This window comes from Pseudorca crassidens, chromosome 15 (assembly GCF_039906515.1).
Source record: "Pseudorca crassidens isolate mPseCra1 chromosome 15, mPseCra1.hap1, whole genome shotgun sequence".
Taxonomy (NCBI): Eukaryota; Metazoa; Chordata; class Mammalia; order Artiodactyla; family Delphinidae; genus Pseudorca; species Pseudorca crassidens.
Window position 1 is genome coordinate 22,353,257 of NC_090310.1, and position 20,296 is coordinate 22,373,552.

At 47.8% G+C, this 20,296-nt stretch overlaps 1 protein-coding gene across 2 annotated transcripts; it reads left to right on the forward strand.

Moving 5' to 3' along the window:
- The first annotated feature begins 4,466 nt into the window (after positions 1–4,466).
- GP2 (glycoprotein 2) lies at positions 4,467–18,896 on the forward strand. 2 transcript variants are annotated; one of them, XM_067705114.1, is made up of 10 exons: positions 4,467–4,554; positions 7,060–7,500; positions 8,347–8,457; positions 9,648–9,865; positions 10,359–10,507; positions 11,925–12,170; positions 13,056–13,218; positions 14,167–14,251; positions 15,453–15,497; positions 18,838–18,896. In XM_067705114.1, exons 1-10 carry the CDS (start codon positions 4,467–4,469, stop codon positions 18,894–18,896), a joined length of 1,605 nt encoding a protein of 534 aa, XP_067561215.1. The 2 variants fall into 2 exon arrangements, with proteins under 2 accessions (XP_067561215.1, XP_067561217.1); XM_067705116.1 differs by lacking the exon at positions 7,060–7,500 and having other exon boundaries at positions 4,479–4,554.
- The last annotated feature ends 1,400 nt before the right edge of the window (positions 18,897–20,296 follow it).

Below are 20,296 nucleotides of genomic sequence, written 5' to 3' on the forward strand. Positions count from 1 at the left end.
CAGAAGGGAGGGGGTGGGAAACGAGGGTAATAAGGCAATGAGGGTGTTATTTTACATAGGATGCTTGGGGAAGGTCTCTCTGATAAGCCGAAACTGAGAGAAGTAAGAAAATGAACCAGGGAGATATCTGAGGAAGAACATTACAGGCAGTGGGCCAGCAAGTGCAGAGGCCCTGAGGCGGGAACTTGTGTCTTTCCACCAAGCTCTCAGTAAGACTTGGGCACCATAAGTTTGAGGCATTACACACAGGAAAGGGTCTTGAGCATACATACCGTGATTTCTGTCCATTTGTTTACCCAACAAGTACTTACTAGGTGCTGATTAGAACTGCCAAGACAGGATCCAAGTCCACAAAGATCTTAGGGCCTTCAGAGGGAGACAGATACGTTAGTGGGTAATTGAGTGTGACCGTAATCAGCCCAGAGAGGCCTAGTAGCACAGAAGAGTAGCACAAGCCAGTCTGGGGAATTTAGGGAGGACTTCCTGGAAGAGGCAAACCTGAATGCTAAGCAGTAGGAGGCTGGGCACAGAGTAATCCAGGCAGAGGGAATAGCGCATGGAAAGGTGTGGAGGGGGAAGAGTTCAGAGAACCACAAATAGGCTGGAGCATAGAGCATGTGGGGAAAATCTGTACATGAGATGGGAGCTGTGAACAGGGGTCAGATCCCAGGAAGCCTAGTGTGTGTGGGATAGGGCATATTGCTGAGAGGTGACACTGTGGCCTCTGGCTGCAGGGAGATAACAGAATCAAAGGGGACAAGAACGAAAGCAGGGAGACCCATTAGGCAGCTGTTAAAATCACCCTCCTAAGAGATGATGGTGGCCTGAATTAAGGCTGATGACGTGGGGATGAGGAGGAAGGACAGGTTCAGGAATATTTGAAAGATTGATGATTATTGGAAACGTGAGGCTGAGGGAGACAGGAAGGAGCCAGATTTCCAGCTCGGGTGACCAGGTGAGCAGTGGTACCATTGGTTAAGATAGGTTATACAACGAGTAGGGTGAGATCTCTGGGAATTGATGAGTTAGGATTTGGACCTGCTAAGGTTCACGGTGCCTCGAGCATCTCAGTCCAAGTGGAGAAGTCCAGCAAGCATCTGGGTAGGTGGATCTGAAGTTCAAGGGAGTGGTCAGGGAGGGAGATAGAGATTTGGAACTCACCAGCCTGTGGATGGTACTTGAAACCATGAGATAACTTGACACCTCCCAGGGAAAGTCCGTGGAGTGACAAGAAAAATGGGACCTACCAGCATTTTCAAGGACAGCTGGAGGAAGAGAATAATTATGATGACAATGATAATGATAATGATAGAGCACGAGTAACCAGAGAGGTAGAGGAGAATCAAGAAAACAATGGCACAGGGGAGTCAAGGAAATACAGAGCGCCTGAAGAAAGCAGCGAAAAATCCATTGACAAGGGGCCAGAAAAAATGCCCAGTGGACTTGCTTAAGAGGTGACCTTAGCAGGGCAACCTTAGCCATATGCCTCAGATTGAAATGGAGAAGTCAGAGAGGGATGGAGGAACTGACTTTGAAAAGAAGAAAGATCACCTTATCAGAAGTTGGGGAGGGACTGGAAAATGGGGGTAGATATTTATATGTTTCTAGGGGAAGGAAACACAAAGTTGAGTGAGGTCAAGTGTGATGACTTAAATTTTCTTGAGGTAGAACGCAAGACACCTGCTGAGAATGGAGGAAGTGGGGAGAGTAGGTGGGTAGTGATGGCTGCAAAGACTGTTTAAAAGGATGGAGAAGGTTGAGAATGGCCATAGGGGAGACTAGGGTGGGTACCTGGCCAAAATGAGTGGATCAGCGGGCTATTTTGTGGGCTCAGATGAATTTCTGAATCCAGCATTTGTAGTTGTTATAAGTTTCACATTTAGGGGATTCTTCTCCAAATGCACTAGGAGTAGAGAAGGTGGCTTGTACCATCTCTTCCTTGTCCATGTTGAGGTTTTCCTGAAAGGTGTTACCAACGCCAAGACCCCCATGCTCCCCGACCCTGTAGCCTTGCCTCCTTAAAGAGGCCCAGAGTAACAGAAAAGGCAATGGCTATTTATTCTGCTAAAGCTGTGACTCTTTTGTTAATTCTGTAATATCTACCTTGCCACAAAAGCCAGGTCCAAGCCTGGAATTTAAAAGTCCAAGGTCTTCAGCTTCCTCTCAGTTTTCTACCTTCCAATCTCTAGGGTAACCCACATACCAAAAGGTTCTTCTGATGCTTATTTTGTCCGAGGGCATGGGCTATCCTTTGCTAGCCCGCGATTCACACATCTCCAGATTGGCCCTTCCCAGACTCCTCAGCATTGAGCATCTGAAGTTGGGTAGATTCTATGGGCCAAAAATCAGAAACACCCATCCCCCCCTTCCTTACTTACTCCCTTGCTCTAACTGACTTCAAGCTGAGTGGCATCCAGACAAAAGCAGAAGTGTTTTAAGGTGATTAGCTAGGAACACAAGGTACAATTGAAAATCCCTTGAGCAAACAAGTGTGTGTTTGATTTCTCTCCACTTCCCTTTGGATGTTAATCCTTTAATATCCAAATCCTTCCTTTTGATTAGCATTTGGTTTCTGGTGATAAATATGGTACCAGCTTCATTGGTTTATCGTGAGGATTAAATGTGAGAAGTAATGGGTGCAAGGCACTCGGCGGTGCCCAGTGTGTTCAGCCTTCAGTACGTGCTGCTCCTGTTTATAGAGAAGCATTTGCATGAAGGAGGGACTGCTGGGGGGATGGGGGGAGAACAAAGGAGCCTTCCTTCACCATCCTTTGTGGTAAATTGTTTATCTTACCTGCACCCAACCAGCCCAGTGTATGCCTGGTAGGCTAACTCCAGTCACACCTCTGTACCAATCGTGGAGAGCCACATGGGTGGGAAACTGCAATAAAAGGAAGGTCCACAGCAGGCTTGCGTTCCCATGGCCAGAGAAGGAGGAGGAACTCTCTGTGTTCTCACTTCCAGGTAAGTCCTTCTTCAAGCCCCAGCAGTCTTTCTCCTGATCCTGGGGGCCTCCCCCAACCCTTGACTCCCTGGAATTGCTAGGGCTGTTTGTTTCTGGAAGCTTTCAGAACCCAGCAAGGAGTTTGCACCCTGGCCCTTGTCAAGGGCTCCAGATATCACTCTATGTCCAGTTCAGCCATGACTCCAGGCACCTGCTGGCTGCTCCAGGGCTAAAGGTGCCCCTCACCCTTGTCCCTGGACACCCCACCGAGAAGACAGGCCTCTACTTGGGATTTTTTTTTTTTAATATTTATTTATTTGGTTGCACTGGGTCTTAGTTGCAGCAGGTGGGCTCCTTAGTTGCGTCTCATGGGCTCCTTTGTTGTGGCATGCGAACTCTTAGTTGCAGCATGCATGTGGGATCTAGTTCCCTGACGAGGGATCGAACCCAGGCCCTCTGCATTGGGGGCGTGGAGTCTCATCCACTGTACCACCTGGGAAGTCCCTCTACTTGGGATTTTATCTCTAAGAATTACCAGTCCCGGGCTCTCTCTCATAACAGATTCACGCTATCCCTTCCAGAAACAGACCTCTATCTTCAACTGAAGTCTTACAGAGGCTGTATGAAGTTATCCAAAGATTTTTCCATTTGAGGAGAGTTTCCCAGAAGAGGAAGTGTTATTTATTTGAGTGCTGACAGGCTCTTCACAGCTCTTTGTTTCTATCCACTCCCTCCCCATTTATTATTCATTCATCCCTCAAACCCCTATCGAGCAACTCTTGTGCGTCAGACAGTGTGCAAGGAGCGAGACTGGGCTCAGTCTGACATGGTCTCACAGACATCTACACACACAGAGGACACTTTGGGCTCTCTTAGCACAGTGCCTGATGCACAGAACTGAGAAAGGGAAGCCGTTACTTTTGTCGGTAGGTATTCATAGCACCGTCACCCACCCCCCTCCATCCAGTCTCCAAGAGCCACTACCTTGACCTGAGTAGGAACTACCCTGAGACCTTCTAGGACATTCTGCAGTCCTGGCTGGCTCTAAGCTTGCCTTTTGTTCTCTTGCTGTCAATCTCACCCACTTGGCAAGTCTCCTGTTCCTGTTATACTACCTCCTTTCTTCAAGTCATACCTGCTTTAAAGCAATACAGCCCTTCATGAAGGAAGCCATCGGTCCATTTCTAAGAATATGGGCCTGAGCAAGCTATTTCACTTCCAGCACAGTGCTTACACACAGGAGGGGCTCAATAAGTATTTCTGGGATTAACTTACTCTGAGTCTCAGCTTCTTCATCTGTAAAATGGGAGGAATAATAATACTTTCCCTGGAGGGTGGTTCGGTGCCTTAAATGAGCTAAGGTATGCAAGGGGCTTAGTACACGTGCTAACTGATGTGAGTTCCCTTCTTACCCTTGCATGCACCCAAGGGAACAACCTCTGTCTCCTTGATCGTATCTGGGTCTCTCCCTCCCGCAACGCCCCCCGCTGCATGGATAATCTGCGGGCCACTGAGTGACCGCATGTCTCAGTTCATGGGAAGGATGGCTCCTGTCCTGTGGCTGGCCCTGGCCTCCTGCATTCTGACCCTGGCATCTACAGAACAGCAAGGTGAGTGCTCTGCTCACCTGGCATCTCAGACGCCCTGCAATACCTGGAGAGTGAGCAGGGAAGTGCAGAGAAGGTGCTTCGGGGTCACTGAGGAGACAGGGGCATGACTAAAGCAAAGGTTCAGAAGCCGAAAGTCGAGGGAAACAAGATGAGAGAAGCTGGAATCAGTCACGGTCTCTCAGAGAGCCAAATCAGAAACTCTCCCTCAAGGACAGTGGAAGCCAGTTAACATAACTTCCCGTGCCCGGATATGGGGGCGATCAGAGAGCCCGGGGTTCACGAGGACACGAATCACCCAGGCACTCTGTGCCTTGTTTTGGCAAGTGCCTCTCCTTCGTCTGAGTCAGTTTGCTCATCTGTAAAATGAAAGGACTAGGCTTAGTGATCTCTCTGTGGTCCTTCCAAAGACCCATGGATTGGGCATCTTAGAAGCTTGTAGGAAGGGTTCTCAGGCTCAACACAAGGGTGAAAATTTCTGCCCGTGTCACCTGTGGAGGGGGCTAGAGGGACTCAGCTCATGGCCTCCCTTGGGAAAATACAGTGTGTGCAGGAAAGAATCCAAGAATAACAAGTGCAGTGACTCCTTTCCTTAAAACAAGCATGTGCATAAGCAAGGCTTGAAAATGTCTTTTCTAAAAATTCCCTCTAATATGATCCCAGCTTTGTGGGGATGGACAGAGCCTTAGCAATCAGCGCATCGGTGCTGGGCACACAGTCACCCATTAAGTAGCTTGTGCATCAGGGAAAAAAAAAAGGGATGTGATGTGACCCTGGTAGGATATACTTAATTCATCATTAAGGCACTCACACTGTTCAACATATCAGAACTAGAGGAGAGAATTAGCTTAAACTACTAGGCCCCAGGTGCTGTGCGTGGCATTTCGCACCTACTATCTCATTTAACCAGCCAACAATCCTTTAAAGCTTTATTTTCCCAAATGGGGCATGCCTATCCCGAAATGACTGTGAGGGTGCAGAACTTCTTAAAGAATTTTTGGGGACTTCCCTGGTGATCCAGTAATTAAAATTCTGAGCTTCCACTGCAGGGGCCACGGGTTGGATCCCCGGTCAGGGAACTAAGATCCTGCATGTCGAGGGGCACAGCCAAAAAAAAATTTTTTTGATAGCTATATATACTTTTCTTCATGGGTATTAAACAAAATAACTAGTACATCATACCTATGGTATCACAGCTATTATTCCTTAGGATGAAACGAATTTATAAAGAGAGTCATTGAAAGAAACACATGAAATAAGTAATAGGACAGGTGGACACACGTGTGGCAAACGTCATGACCTGAGGCATGGGAATGGATGAAGTTTGGGCACCATTAGCTCACAGGTGTTGTTTTGCAGAAGGGTCTCAGGGGAGTTAAACCATCTGCCAAGGTCACCCAGTCAGCAGGCACAGAGCTGGGTTTAAACCCAGACTGAGCAGCCTGTTGGCTTCCTCCGCCCCCCACCCCACCCCTGCTTTACTTGTCTGCCTCTTCATGCATCACAGTCCCTGAATCTGTTAAAAGCCATGAGATCAGCAATCAGAAATGGTCCTGTTAGACCAGTGGGGGGTAATTTTGCTTCTCAGGGGACAATTGACAATGTCTGGAGACAGCTTTGGGGAGGAGTACTCCTGGCATCTAGTAAGAAAAGCTCAGGGACGCTGCTAAACATCCTACAGTGCCCAGGACAGCCCCCAGCACAGAATTATCCAGCCCAAGCATCCACAGTGCTGAGGTTAAGAAACCTTGTGTTAGATCTTCCTCTACTGATAATGGACAAATGTCGATGATACATTAAGTAAAAAATGCAAGTGGAAATGGACATATATACACTACCAAATGTAAAACAGATAGCTAGTGGGAAGCAGCCGCATAGCACAGGGAGATCAGCTCGATGCTTTGTGACCACCTAGAGGGGTGGGATAGGGAGGGTGGGAGGGAGACGCAAGAGGGAGGAGATATGGGAACATATGTACATGTATAGCTGATTCACTTTGTTATACAGCAGAAACTAACACACCATTGTAAAGCAATTATACTCCAATAAAAATGTTGAAAGAAAGAAAGAAAGAAAGAAAGAAAGAAAGAAAGAAAGAAAGAAAGAAAGAAAGAAAGAAAGAGATGCAAGTGGAAAAAAATAAGCTCTACAACATTAAACCCATTTTTATTTAAAAAGAACTGTATTTTAAACATATGCATAGAAGGGGTCTAAAGACTGTACAACAAATTTGTGGTTACTTCTGGGAATGCAATGGACTCTGACAAGTTTCATTTCTACTTTATTCATTTTAATGACCCCGATGTTCTTAATGCCTGTAATGTACCACACAAAGGCCTCAGGATTATTCTGACCCCAAGGTGATGAGGGCTGGTGGTCAATGAATGGATCATGTTCTGCTTGTCCTCATTGGGGCCCCCAGCATTTCCAAAACAAAGTGTGTCGGGGATAAAAACGCTGTAGGCTCTGGGGTTTCTCTGTAAACCTAAGCATACTGTTACTCTCCAGGTTACAGAAACCCCACCAGTGCCAGTTCCTACGAGCAGGGCTTGGAGTGTGGAGCCCCTGGCACCCCAGAGGCGCAGCTCTGTTTTGACCCCTGCCAGAATTACACCCTACTGGATGAACCCTCCCGAAGCACAGAGAACACGGGAGAAGACGAGAAATGTGACAGTGACAAGCACGGCTGGTACCGATTTGTGGGAGACGGAGGAGTGAGGATGCCGGAGGACTGCGTCCCCGTGCACCACTGCCAGACGGCTGCTCCCGTGTGGCTGAATGGTACCCACCCCACCGTCGGGGAGGGCATCGTCCACCGTATCGCCTGTGCCCATTGGAGTGGCAACTGCTGCCTCTGGAAGATGGAGGTGCTGGTGAAGGCCTGCCCGGGCCAGTACCACGTGTACCGGTTGGAGGGCACCCCGCGGTGTACTCTGAGATATTGCACAGGTGAGGGGAGCAGGGCTACCCGGTGAAGTGCCCAGGGTCAGTAGAGAGAGTGGAGCGGGTCAGGAGGACCAGAACAGCAGAGCAGCCTCGACTCAGTGCCTGTCAGTTATTGCCCAATGGGAACGTTGCCCAAGGGCTGCCAGACCTTCCAGCGTTTCAAGTAAAGCCAGAAATTCGGATCCGAAGGGGAAATCTCCCGGTGCGTCTATCCACGTGTGTGGCATAATGTTAAGAACTCAGACTCATTGAGGTTTAGATTTCACTTGGGCAGTTTAATTTAACTCTCTGAGTTTGGGTTTTCTGATCTGAAAAAAACGGACAATGGCAAAAATAACAGCAACACAGCATGCATTACAGTGCCTCTGCTCCTGTTCCAAACACTTGAAACCATTCATTCCTTTAGTCCTCTCCTCAGCTTCATGAGACATGCACTATATAGTTAGTTCAGATGAGGGGTCTGGGGCACAGAGAGGTTCAGCAGTTCTCCCAACATCACAGAGCTGGAGTTGTGGCAGAGCCAGGTTTGAGCCTAGCACCCCAGCTGCACGATCCAAATGCTTAACTGCTGTGCTACCCCCACCCCCATGTGGTCACCGCGTGAAATGAACGAGCTAATGCGTGGAAAGTACTGGGAACAGCGTCTGCCTTGTAGTAAGAGCGCTAGGCTGCACCTCCGAGGTTCTCACCTCACTGGATCAGGAGTCAGGAAATTCGAGTTTGTGGCTTGACCCTTCCACCAAGCGTGGCACAAGTCTTCCGTGCCCTGTAGAATGACAAGGTTGGCCTTGGTGGCCTCAGGTCCACCCTGCTCTGCATCTTATCCTCTTCCTCTGCACCTTACCCCAGACCCCGCCACCACGCAGCACAACTGTGAGAGGACCTGCCGCTCCAAGGAGGAGTGTCGCTTCGTCAGCGGCACCTGGGACTGCTTCTGCAGACAGGACCTCAATATCTCTGGTGAGCGCTGGGATTGGGCTGGCCTAGTGGGCAGGGCAGGAGGGAGGGAACTTCAGAGGGTCTGGACAAGGTGTGGACCAGAGTCAGTAGGGATGGAACTGAGGTCAGGGGATGAGAGTGCATGAAGCCAGTGAGTTTGCAAGGATTGGGGGCAGGGATGGAGCACGTTTCCAGGTCAGCCACTGGACCGTGGCCTCAGGAATGAGTGGGCTTGACCCATGAGGGACAAAGGATGAGAACTCTGCAGGTGTGGAAGTTGTGTCCAAGTATCTGCAGAGTCTATACATGAGGAACAGGGGCAGACTCCTGTGCCAGGCCTGGATTGGCCAGGTGGGGCCTGGGGCCTGGGACAAGCCACCTACACTCTCTGAGCCTTAATGTCCTCATCTGTAAAATGGGGATGAGATAATAATAAAAAATACCCACAATGCAGGGATTTTATGAGACTTCAGTCAGAGCAGTCCAAATGGGCAGGCTCTGGAGGTGATGTTTTGTTCATCCCAGTAGGTAAGCAAACACAGTCAGGTGACCCACGGGTAGACATGCCACAGATGAGCCCTAAGCCCTGGGTGGGGATTGGATGAGCTTCCCGCTGAGATGATCTCCTTCCCTCCGAGACTCTAACAAGGGCCTCCGACGCTTGCTTTGGGCACAGGTCTGCTTTCCTGTGAGCACACTCCCAGTCGCTGCAGACGAGAGAGTGTTCTAAGCAGAGGGGCAAGAAGGAGCCCGAGTTCCTCATCTCTGGCGACAGGGGTGTCCTTCTACTCCAGATGCAGGGAGGGCACCTTTCACAGGGGAGACTTAGTTCCTGCCTTCAGGGAGACAGAGAGGAGGGTCACAGTGTCCCTCTTGCATCAGCTGTACCTTAAGTAACTTTAATTCAAAATAATCAATGTACCATTAAGCATATTTTGGGGCGACCTGCTCTGGGGCTCAACAGGAACCAGACACGAGAACCTTCATCAAGCCTGCACACAAAATGCTTGGAAAGCTTGGACCAGGGGCATCTCTGCCAACTTCGCCTACCACAAGCCTGGGTGTGAATCCCACGTGGGTCCCAGGCCCCCTCCAGTCTCCCCAGCCTCCCGTGGGCAAGGTGGCTTTGTCAAAGGGCAGAAAGTGTGAGCTCTGCCCGCTACTTCCAGGCTTCTGTCCACTCTACCTCCCTCCCTCTCCCAACTTTCCAGATGTGCACAGTTTGCAGCCCCAGCTGGACTGTCAGGCCAAGGAGATCAAAGTGTCCCTGGACAAGTGTCTGCTGGGAGGCCTGGGTTTCGGGGACGAGGTCCATGCCTACCTTCAGGACCAGAACTGGAACTGCAGCAGCATGATGCAAAGAGAGGAGAACAACTGGATATCGGTGACCAGCCCTGCCCAGGCTGGTGCCTGCGGAAACATTCTGGAGGTGAGTGGTGTTTATCCCACTGCTGCCAGAGTGCGGGAGCTGGGCTGGTGGGGCCTGTCTCAGTAACTGGGAGCCCTTGGACAAGTCACTTAGCCTCCATGGGCCTCTAGAGGTATGTGAGCTTACACATGTTTGTCCAGGAGAGAGCTGAGAATAGGTTTGATCTTAAGCTCAGCAAATGTAAGTTATGATTATGATTATTTCACTTAGGGATGAGGTGGGAAAGGTTCACAGAGGACCAGGCATGGTGGTTCCTGACTGTTCCCAAGGGTCAGCAATTTATTGTTGTAGTTTTTGATCTGGGGTCCTCAGTCCCCTTCCCGTAAAGTGTCAGTGCCACAGCGGGAGGAGGCCCATTGCCTCCTTGAGGTCAGAGGGCAGGGTGTCAGCTTGACTGACAGCATCAACTCTGGAGTCACACAGACCTGAATCCCAGATACACTTGTACCCTCATCCACATAAACATACGTGTGGTCTTGTTTTTATGCCAAAGAGAAACCAAACCCATGCCATCTACAAAAACACCCTCTTCTTGGTCAACGATTTCATCATCAGAGACACCATCCTCAGCATCAACTTCCAGTGTGCCTACCCGCTGGACATGAAAGTCAGCCTCCAAACTGCCCTGAAGCCTATCGTAAGGTATGGCACTGACCCTTACTTACCCTTTGACCCGTAACCCTGACTGACTTCACGACATCTTAGGACGTCCACAGGATGCGCCCGCCTCCTCCAGGAGCTTCCGTTCATTCGCTCGTCCACTCCACAAATATTTGTTGATTATGTATGGGGATGTTCGGCATGAACAAGGCAGGCATCGAATATTTTGTGGATATTAAAGATTATTACTATGAAACAATACAACAACATGAAACAGTGTTAATTAAATACGCTAAGGAAGGGCTTCCCTGGTGGCGCAGTGGTTGAGAGTCCGCCTGCCGATGCGGGGCACACGGGTTCGTGCCCCGGTCCGGGAAGATCCCACATGCCGCGGAGCGGCTGGGCCCGTGAGCCATGGCCGCTGAGCCTGCGCGTCCGGAGCCTGTGCTCCGCAACGGGAGACGCCACAACAGCAAGAGGCCCGCGTACCGCAAAAAAAAAAAAAAAACAAAAAAAAAACGCTAAGGAACAAAAATGCACAGCAATTTCATTTATCTTGAGGAAGAAAGGCATTAACAACTAACTATATCAAAAATTATTTACAAGTGAGATGCACGCAGTGTGGGGTAGGCTCGGAGTGCTGTGGGATCAGGGAGCAAGGGTCCCTGACCTAATCTTGGTTGGGGAGCACAGTTGGGGGCAGGAAGGCTTCCCTGCAAATGTGGGATTTAAGCCAGATCAGCTTTGATTGGATAAACAGCGCCTGTAACTCACCAGAAATAGAACCAAATAGCAATTTGGATGGAATTCAATTTGGGCAGGGGCTTTTGTCTTTTGTTTACTGCTGTATGGCTGTGCCTGGACTGGGCCCTGTTGAAGGAATTCCTCAGCATTCCTAGACTTGCTGGGGGTCCTTCTGGGGGTATCAGAAACCCAAGGTGCCCTTCCCATTCCCTTATTGCCTCCTGGGCTCACAGAATGGCAGGGTTAGGATTAGAAATCTTCTGGTTCAATTTCTAGATTTCAGTCTGTAATGTGTTGGGGCCCAAGGTTCATAAAAAATAAACATTAAAACCATTTTATTTATCTTGTTAAAATTGGTGTTTCATTGAAGATTATGGGGTGCAGGGAAGAGGTCTGCTGCTAGAAACTGTGAGCCCACAGAACTGGTTCCAAGCCCTATTCTACAGGTTAGAAGACGGAGGTGTTCTTTGAGTGAAGGAAGTATGTCTGCTCTCTGTTGCAGGGAGAATTTGTAGGAATCCTGGAGCCAGACTCATGTGTTTGTCAAGTTTAGAAGGTAGTAAATGCTTGATTTAAATAACTGATTGAATAGTTCATTTAGGAATCAAAGATGTGCCTCTGCCTTCATAACCCAACACAAGTGTGGGACTTGATTGATTTTGTTCTCACTGGTCAAAACCTGAAGTTTCCATTCTTGTGGTTTCTCTGTTTTCAGTTCCCTGAACATCAGTGTGGACGGGGAGGGAGAGTTCACTGTCAGGATGGCCCTCTTCCAAGACCAGAACTACACATCTCCTTATGAAGGGTCTGCAGTCGTGCTGTCTGTTGAATCCATGCTCTATGTGGGCGCCATCTTGGAGAGAGGGGACACGTCCCGATTTAACCTGGTGTTGAGGAACTGCTATGCCACGCCCACTGGAGACATGAATGACCCTGTGAGATATTTCATCATCAGAAACAGGTACCGCACAATCTGGGGTTATCTTTTGGCCTAAATGAGGTTTGGGGTGGAGAAGAATGATCACCTCATCCCTGTCTGGCAGTTGGGTAACTTGGCTTGCCTCTTTTGGAAAATAATTTGGTATTACATATGATGACCATACCCTGTGACCCAGAAATATCACTCCTGAGATTGTAGCCTTAAAGGATTAATACAAAATAGGTGGGCAGGGTAAAGAAATGCCAATTATTTTTCATTTCAGTACCTTTTATAACGTTGGCGATAGGTTCATAATTCAAAAACAGGGGACTTTTATACAGATGTTAACGCTAACTGAACAACATGAAAATAGTGTAACTGTTATGGGACAAAATATTATTGAATATTGTTAACTAGCAAAAACAAAGGGAAATGCATATCTATAGATCATGATTCAAACCGTGGTAATAATACTAGTTAACATTTACCATAGAGTTTAGCTGTATGCCAAGCACTGTACTAGGCAGAATATAAGGATTATCTCATTAAATGCTCACATCAACCCTAGGAAGTGCATATTCCTGTCCCTACTTTACAGATAAGAAAAGTGAGGTTCAGTAAAGTAATCGGCTCACGATCGCTTAACTAGAAAGTGGGTTGGGTTGGAATTTGAAATCAGTCTGTCTCGTTCCAGGGACTGTGCCCCCCCCCCCAACTTAAACCGTGTGGGCTTATGGGTAACATTGTGGAGGAAACCTGGAGGAATAAAAGTCTGTGTTGGAGAAAACACTTGGCGGGAGGTGGGGAGGCTCTTTAATTCTCTCTGATGCTATTTTTATACTGGGTACAAATTAAAGATGCAGCCAAGGGCCTCAGGCCCCCTGAGTTGCTCTAGAAGTTAAATCCCTGTGCCTGTCACCCTCCCAGCTGCCCAAATAAACGTGATTCCACTATCTACGTGGAAGAGAATGGGGTGTCATCGGAAAGCCGGTTCTCAGTTCAGATGTTCATGTTTGCTGGAAATTATGACCTAGTTTTCCTGCATTGTGAGATTTCTCTCTGCAATTCCCTTAAAGAGCAGTGCCAGCCGGTGAGTATCGCTTTGGACTGAACAGCTATTCAGTGCCTGACATGGGGCCTGGTACCTCCATATATATTTATTGGAATTATGGATGGATTGAAAGACGGGAGGGAGGAAAGGAGAGAGGAAGGGAGAAAGGGAAAGGAAGTTAGATGGATGAAGAGATGGAAAGATGGATGGATGGGTGGATGGATGGAAGGGAGGGAAGGAGAAAAAGAGGAAGAGAGGGACAAAAGAAGGATGAATGGATGTACTTTAAGCCTCCAAAAGCCCACAGGTAAGCAATCCTTGTGTCCCCAGGAAGTATATCAGATGAAAGAGCCTGTCCTCTAGGTTTCCTTGGCCCAGGACATTTTAAATGATTTTAATAATAGTTGACTTCTTTTAGTGCTTACTCTGTGTCAAGCACTGTACTAAAACTTTTATATGCCTTATCTAATTTAATTCTCACAGCAACCCTTTAAGTAGATTCTTTTAGCAACCCCATTGTACATATGAGGAAACTGAGCTCAGAGAGGTCCCTTGCCCAAGGGCCACACAGCTAGAAAGTATCAGAGCTGGGGTATGCCCTGGCTGAGGTGTAACTACAGTGCCCATGCTCTTAACCCAGATTTAGCACTGCCTGCTAAGAGGTGGCATTTCTTGAGTGCTTGCTATGTGCCTGTGTGCTGCAGACATACTTCCTTTTAACCTTCACAACCAGGAAGATATTATTTAATAATAGTAGACAGGTATAGTCATCTGTCCCAAATGAAACAGCTAAAAGAGGAGAAGAGATTCAAACCCAGGTTCATTTGACATGACAGTGAGAATTCTCTAGAGAAAACCAGACATCAGAATTAGGATCATAGAGGGGGTGGGGCTCCATGCTTGGGCCAGAGCTGCCCATTGCAGAAGCAGCCTGGAGAGGAACGTGCCTTTACATTTTGACATAATGAGAATTCTCCATCCCCACAGTCTTGCTCGAGAAATCAACTCCGCAGTGAAGGAGTGGCTATTGACCCAGCCCGTGTTTTAGATCTGGGACCCATCACTCGCAGAGGTAAGAAGGGGCCACGTCCTAGTGATAACACCAGCTGGCCAGGTGCTGACAGTTAACTGCAGATGCCTGGGGTCACCAACCTAACACCCCAGGGCTTTTTCTGCTTCCTCAGTGCCCCCCACTGGTGAATACATCTTTCCAGGAGATGCTTTGGGTAATGATAATCGCTTTTGCCACATGTGCTGTGCGCTAGAGATCAGGCTAAGCTCTCAGCATGCACTGACTCACTTAATCCTCCCCAGATGCTTCCATTTTACAGGTGAGAAACTGAAGCTCAGAGAGATTAAGTGACTCACCCAAGATCACCCACTCACGAGCAGCTGGAGTTAGCGCTGAACCCAGCTCGGTCTGATTCCAAAGCGTGTGTCCTTTGCCTTTTCCCTCCTGCCAGGTCCCCATAACTCAGTCTAAGTCCTAGACCAACTTTGTTTTCTGAGGAATGACTGTGTTTCTCAAAATCCAGTTACAGTGTTCTGGGGCATGACATAGGAGAAGCTTTCCAAGTGCTCCTCAAATTTTCATCCCTCCATCCCGTGGGTTAGCAGTACCTGTGGTAGTTAGTCATGTTTTTTATTCACACTGGAATGGCAGAATCAAGAAATCCAAGAAAGTGAAAACATTTCTTTTTGTCCTAGAGAAATTAGGATGCAGTAACATTAATAACAGTAATAATAGTAACGGTAATAATAATACTTTGTGCCTGGCACCATACCAAACACATTTATATGCCTTGTCACATGAGATGTTCACAACAGTCTAAGGACGTAAGCGCTATTACCACTTCCATTCTCCAGATGAGTAAACAGGCTGTCTCCTGAAGAAGGCTCTGCCTGGAATTGTCCTGTCCTTTTATTGCCTCATGTGTTGTCACAGGGTAGCTAGGGGAGGGGGGAGGAGGTGCTAGGAACTTCCACTTTGCAACCAGACAGACTGGGGTTCAAATCCAAGCTCTTCCGCTTACTGGCAGACATTGCTGAGCCTCAGTCTTCTCATCTGTCAAATGGGGATGAGAACAGTTTCCTCACAAATCTGTCAGGAGGATTAAGTTTCATATGCATGATAATAGATGCTTCCACAATGTGGATTGTCCGTGACTGTGATGGCCAGGTCCAGGAGGTCTTGGAGCAACTATGGCTACAGTGCCACAGTCAGTCAGTGGAGCATGACTATGGAAACCCTCACCTTCTGCTCTTGTCTCCAGGTGCCCAGTCTCTTGGTGTCATGAGTGGAACCACCAGCACTGCAGGTACATCATTTTCTCCTGCCTTTCCCACAGCCCTCCCTCCCAACTCTCCCTCTTTTTAATTCAGTGAATATTTAGTTATAGCCTCTTCTACGTGCCAGGCCCTGTGCCGAGAACTGTGGACCGTGATATAAATCAGACCCTAGACTGGCTCTAGAGATGAGCTCTCACAGTGCAGCAGGAGAGCCAGTCATTAGACAGGAACTGTTTGTTGAGCACCTACTGTGTGCTAGGCTTTGCTCTAGGCAGTGAAGTTATAATGGTGAATGATACAGGCCAGACGCCTGTCCTCATGGAGATTGTGTTCCAGTTGAGAAATAGATAACAGAAAGTTAACAATGTAGTTTAGAAATAGAGGAGAGTGATGTGATAGAAAATTACCAGCATGGGTTAGGGTTAAATGACCACCTTAGATAACACAGAAGTTCATTTCTCTCACACATAAATGAAGTCCACAAGGCAAGCAATCCAGGGCTAGCAGGGCAGCACCATGAGGTCGTCAAGAATCCAGACTCACTTCGTATGGATGAGGGAAGGCTAGCTCCTAATAAAGAGAGGTAGGCTCTGAGGGCACTGGCTCCGGGCTACCAGAAGAATCACAGTCCTTAGGAGCCTCTATCCAGATGATCTCATCCCATGTTCCTCAGTCCCCAGGTTTTTCCAGCCAGAGCTCTGACGTCATAGCAAAGCTGCCTAGACAGACCATTCAACCATCATTTAAGCTTGGCAACTATATTGAGTCCAAATTTGCTCTTCAGCTGTATCCACTCTCCTATTGGCTGTAGATAAGGGCTTCTTACAAGCTAACTAACTACCAAAGAGACCCTCTGGCTCCCTCACTTGGCCCTAACAATGAAAACTCCTCAGTTACTCATCCTTCTGCAGTAGGGCATTACTATAAAGCAGTAATAATTAACCAATGCCAGTTCCCCTGTACTTAAAGGCCTGAATCATTGTACTGGCCAGAGAATTCCCCCCTCAACAGGGACTTTCTCTTGAGTCACTAATTGGTGAACATTTTAGCAATTATTTTGCTACCTTATGATGGGAACTACTCATGCCACACACATTAGTTGGGATTGGGTTCTAAAAAAAAAAAAAAGAATCCAGCCTCCTTCCATCTCACCCCTCTACCATCTTTAGGGTGTGGCCATCACCTTCATGGTCCAAGATGGCAGCCAGAGCACCAATCTTTATATCTAGGCCAGGATTGAGGGAACTTGGAAGAAGTCAATGACTTGTAAGGAACAATCCTGGAAGCTGACACCTTATACCTCCACTTACATCTCATTGGCCAGTGCTTAGTCACATGGCCACACCTAGCTGCAAAGGAAGTTGGGAAATGTAGTCTTTATCCTGGGTGGCCAGGTGCCCAACCAATGTGTGATGGTTCTATTACCAAGATAGGAAGGAAAATGAATATCAGAATGGATAAATGGTCAGAAAATTTTTCAGAGGAGGTGATATTTGAACTAAATGAGAAAAAGGAGACAGGTGTGCAAATATTAGCAGAATAAGCCCTGTAGGCCAAATGAACGCCAGTTGCAAAAATGAGATAGGCATATAAGCAGATAAATCACAAGCAAGTAGGTAGTGCAGAAGGGGCACACAGAAGGGTAATTAACTGTATTGGATAAGGTCAGGAGAGAATTTCTGCATGTGTTAACATCGGAAAGGGCTTTTGATGGATGAATTGGAGCTCAATAGGAAGACAAATCTAAGAAATGTATTTTGGCCCAAAGGGAAAGCAATGCTATTAAGATTTCACTATCCCCCAAAATGGGCTATGCTGGTGAACCCAGACATGAAAAAGTTCTACCCATCCTCAAATCTCCAACTAGATAACAGTCTAAAAGTTTCCAGATAATCTCAAGTTGTCCTCTCCATGCTCAGTGCTAACATTCAGACAACACTCAGAAAAGCAGTGCTCATTGGAGAGGGGGGTTAGAGCTCAGAGCAAAAGCAGCTGGAGAGCAGGGACCTCAACCTCGTTCATTTCTTCCAGTCCTTCAGGTTAGCACAGTGCCGGGAGCAGCCTGGCTTCCCAGTAGCCTTTGCCAAATTGACTAATTTCTCGGTGGGTAGTGGATTCTGGAGCCTTCTGAAAATGGAGGGAGTTACTGTGACCTGGTAGCAGAGTACCACAAGAGGGCACCTATGGTTTCATTGCTTGCTATCTCCCACAAGCATTTTTGATGTTTTAGAATTCATTAAACATCAACCTATGTTTCATAATTATAAGCTGATTGTCATATACTAATATGTTTCTGAAAATTATGATATTCTTCTCCCCCTCCCTCCTAAGGACATCAGCAAGTTACTCTGAAATTTAGGGGACAGAGAGCCGTTATAATCTGGTATTGGGTGGAGGGGGCGGTGCATACCTCTCCCAGGTCCTCCAACATGAGGCAGCTATGATCCAGGATCCAAGCCCTTCTTTAACCCTGAGTATACAGTAATGTTTAGAAGAGATATGAATCCAACCTCCCAGATCTTAGAGTCTGATTTTCAAAATCAACACTTACATGGTGTTTACCATGTGCCCGGCACCGTTCTAAATGCTTGCTATGAGTTCACTCACTTGCCTTACAAAAATCTCACGCAGTAATAGCTGCTAGTAATGTTTCTATTTTGCATACAGGGAAATTCAGGTTTGGAGAGCTTCAATAACTTGCCTGGGTCTGCACAGCTAGTTGCAGAGCTAGGATTCTAAGCTAAGTAGTCAAGCAACAGAAGTAGTGCTTTTTAACCTCCCTGTCCTTCTGCCTCTTCAGTATTAGTCACAGTAAGTAATGCTAGCTGCTGTAACAAACAATCTCCATCTTTCTGTGCTTTTATACAACAGTTTATTTCCCATTAAATCACTGGAGGATGCAGTTCAGTGCCTTTGCAGTCATTAGGAACTCAGGTTCTTACCTTCTGGTAACTTCTGGCAACTCTACTGTCCCCCACAAGTCCTCTCCTGGATCCTCTGCTTCTGGTCCCTAGATGATGGATGAGGGAGCAGGGAGAATTATGTAGGAGGTTTTAAGGACCGGGCCTAGAAGCAGCTTCTACCCACATTCCACTGGCTAGATTCAGTCATATGGTCCCACCTACCTGCAAAGGAGGTGGGGAAAAGTGCCTTCCAGCATGCTCAGAGGAAAATGAAGTTTGTTTGGTGGTGGTGAGACAGCTTTGCCTCTACCACACGGCCCTGTGCCACCTCCCAGGGGCTATAACCCAAAATAAATATTAAGGATACTCTGTCTTTGTCATCCTTGTAAGACAGAAGATAGGGATGCCACCTCATTTTGGCTGCTGAATTCCAAAGCCCACCTGACAGTCCTCTCTTGCGTTTCAGTGTTCCTGGTGGCCTGGCCCATGCTTCTCCTGCCTGTCCTCCTGGCTGGGCTGTTCTGAGAGCTCAGCTGGCATCTGGCCTTGAAGCTCGTGTTCTTCCCTCTGGCGATGGCTTCCAGTCACCCTTCAGCTCTGCTGATTCTCTCACCAAATCACATAGACAGTCTCCAGGCCTGACTACGTTTTGAGAAAAAGAAGAGTTTCGCTTGTTTAACACTCGCAGTGCCTTTGTATTCCTTTTTTTCTCAGGTGGGTGCCCTGCCACCTGGCCTGGCCTGACTTCCTCATTCATTAGCAGGATCCTGAAAGCAAATTTGCGATGTGCTTCTGTGGCTACAAGTATAGCACACGTTCATAACTTCAGGGAAGAGGGGCTATGTCAATGGGGGGAAGGGGCGAGGGAATTGCTTGTAAAAAGATGCCTCCCACAGACTTCCCAGACACCCCCTGTTCTGACTGCCAGTAAATTGAACAGACCAATGTTTGCTTTCACCCCACTTCCTCTGGTGTACTTCCATCCCGGTTTCAACAATATGCATGGGAACATGTTGTAAAGGGGCCACTTTTGGAGACCTTGTTCTGGGGAAGACTGGTGCCCATTGCTCCCCTGTCCCCCACCACACTGCAGACATGCTTTGACATGCCTAAAACTACACAAACCCCTACCCCTGGGACCTGGATGCTAGAGGAAATGCTCAGTTTGGGTGCAGAGATGCTGTCACCCCAGAGCACACCTCTAGCTGTAAATAGTGATGCCCTTGCTCTGAAGGGTTAAGCAGGGAGTCCCAGTATAAAATGATGCATCAGTTCTGCCATGGGGATGTAGCAGCAGAGCCTGGGGGATGGGTGAAGTCCCTTTCTGGAAACCTTGAATGAACCCTCACAAAGACTCCATGAAGATGCCACAGATAGAGAATGCCATGCATGAGGGCTCTCCAAGCCAGCCTCAGGGAAAGTGACAGGATCAGGGCTAGGCGACCAGAGGCAGAGCCTATTCATCTGCCAGGAGGAGACTTTCCAAAGTGCCACGTTGTTCAGAGATGGTATGGTTGCAAGAAAGAGAAACCCACTCCAATGGACTCAGGCCAAAGGGGAATTAATTATAAGGATATAGGAGCACCAAGTCCAAGGACAGAAGATACAGCCGACTGCACAAGGAGAAGCACGAGAAACTGAAGTTTGTCTGTCTTTCCACCTGTCACTCTTCCTAGAACCTTGCAGCCCTTACATCTGCTTATCTTTGTGTGTTCCCTTCATTTCCCCCCTCTCTCTGTGAAACTAGCTTTACCCGTTCATTCATCATCCTTGATTAAATATGGACATTGCAGCTTCGTATCACTTCTTAATTCAGAGACCACAGAGACCAACTGGCATCTTGGTATTCCACATCCAAATTGCACCCGGGGAATCTGATTTCCCTGTGGGTATGAATGCTTCCCCTGGTCCAATCATCGAGGGCA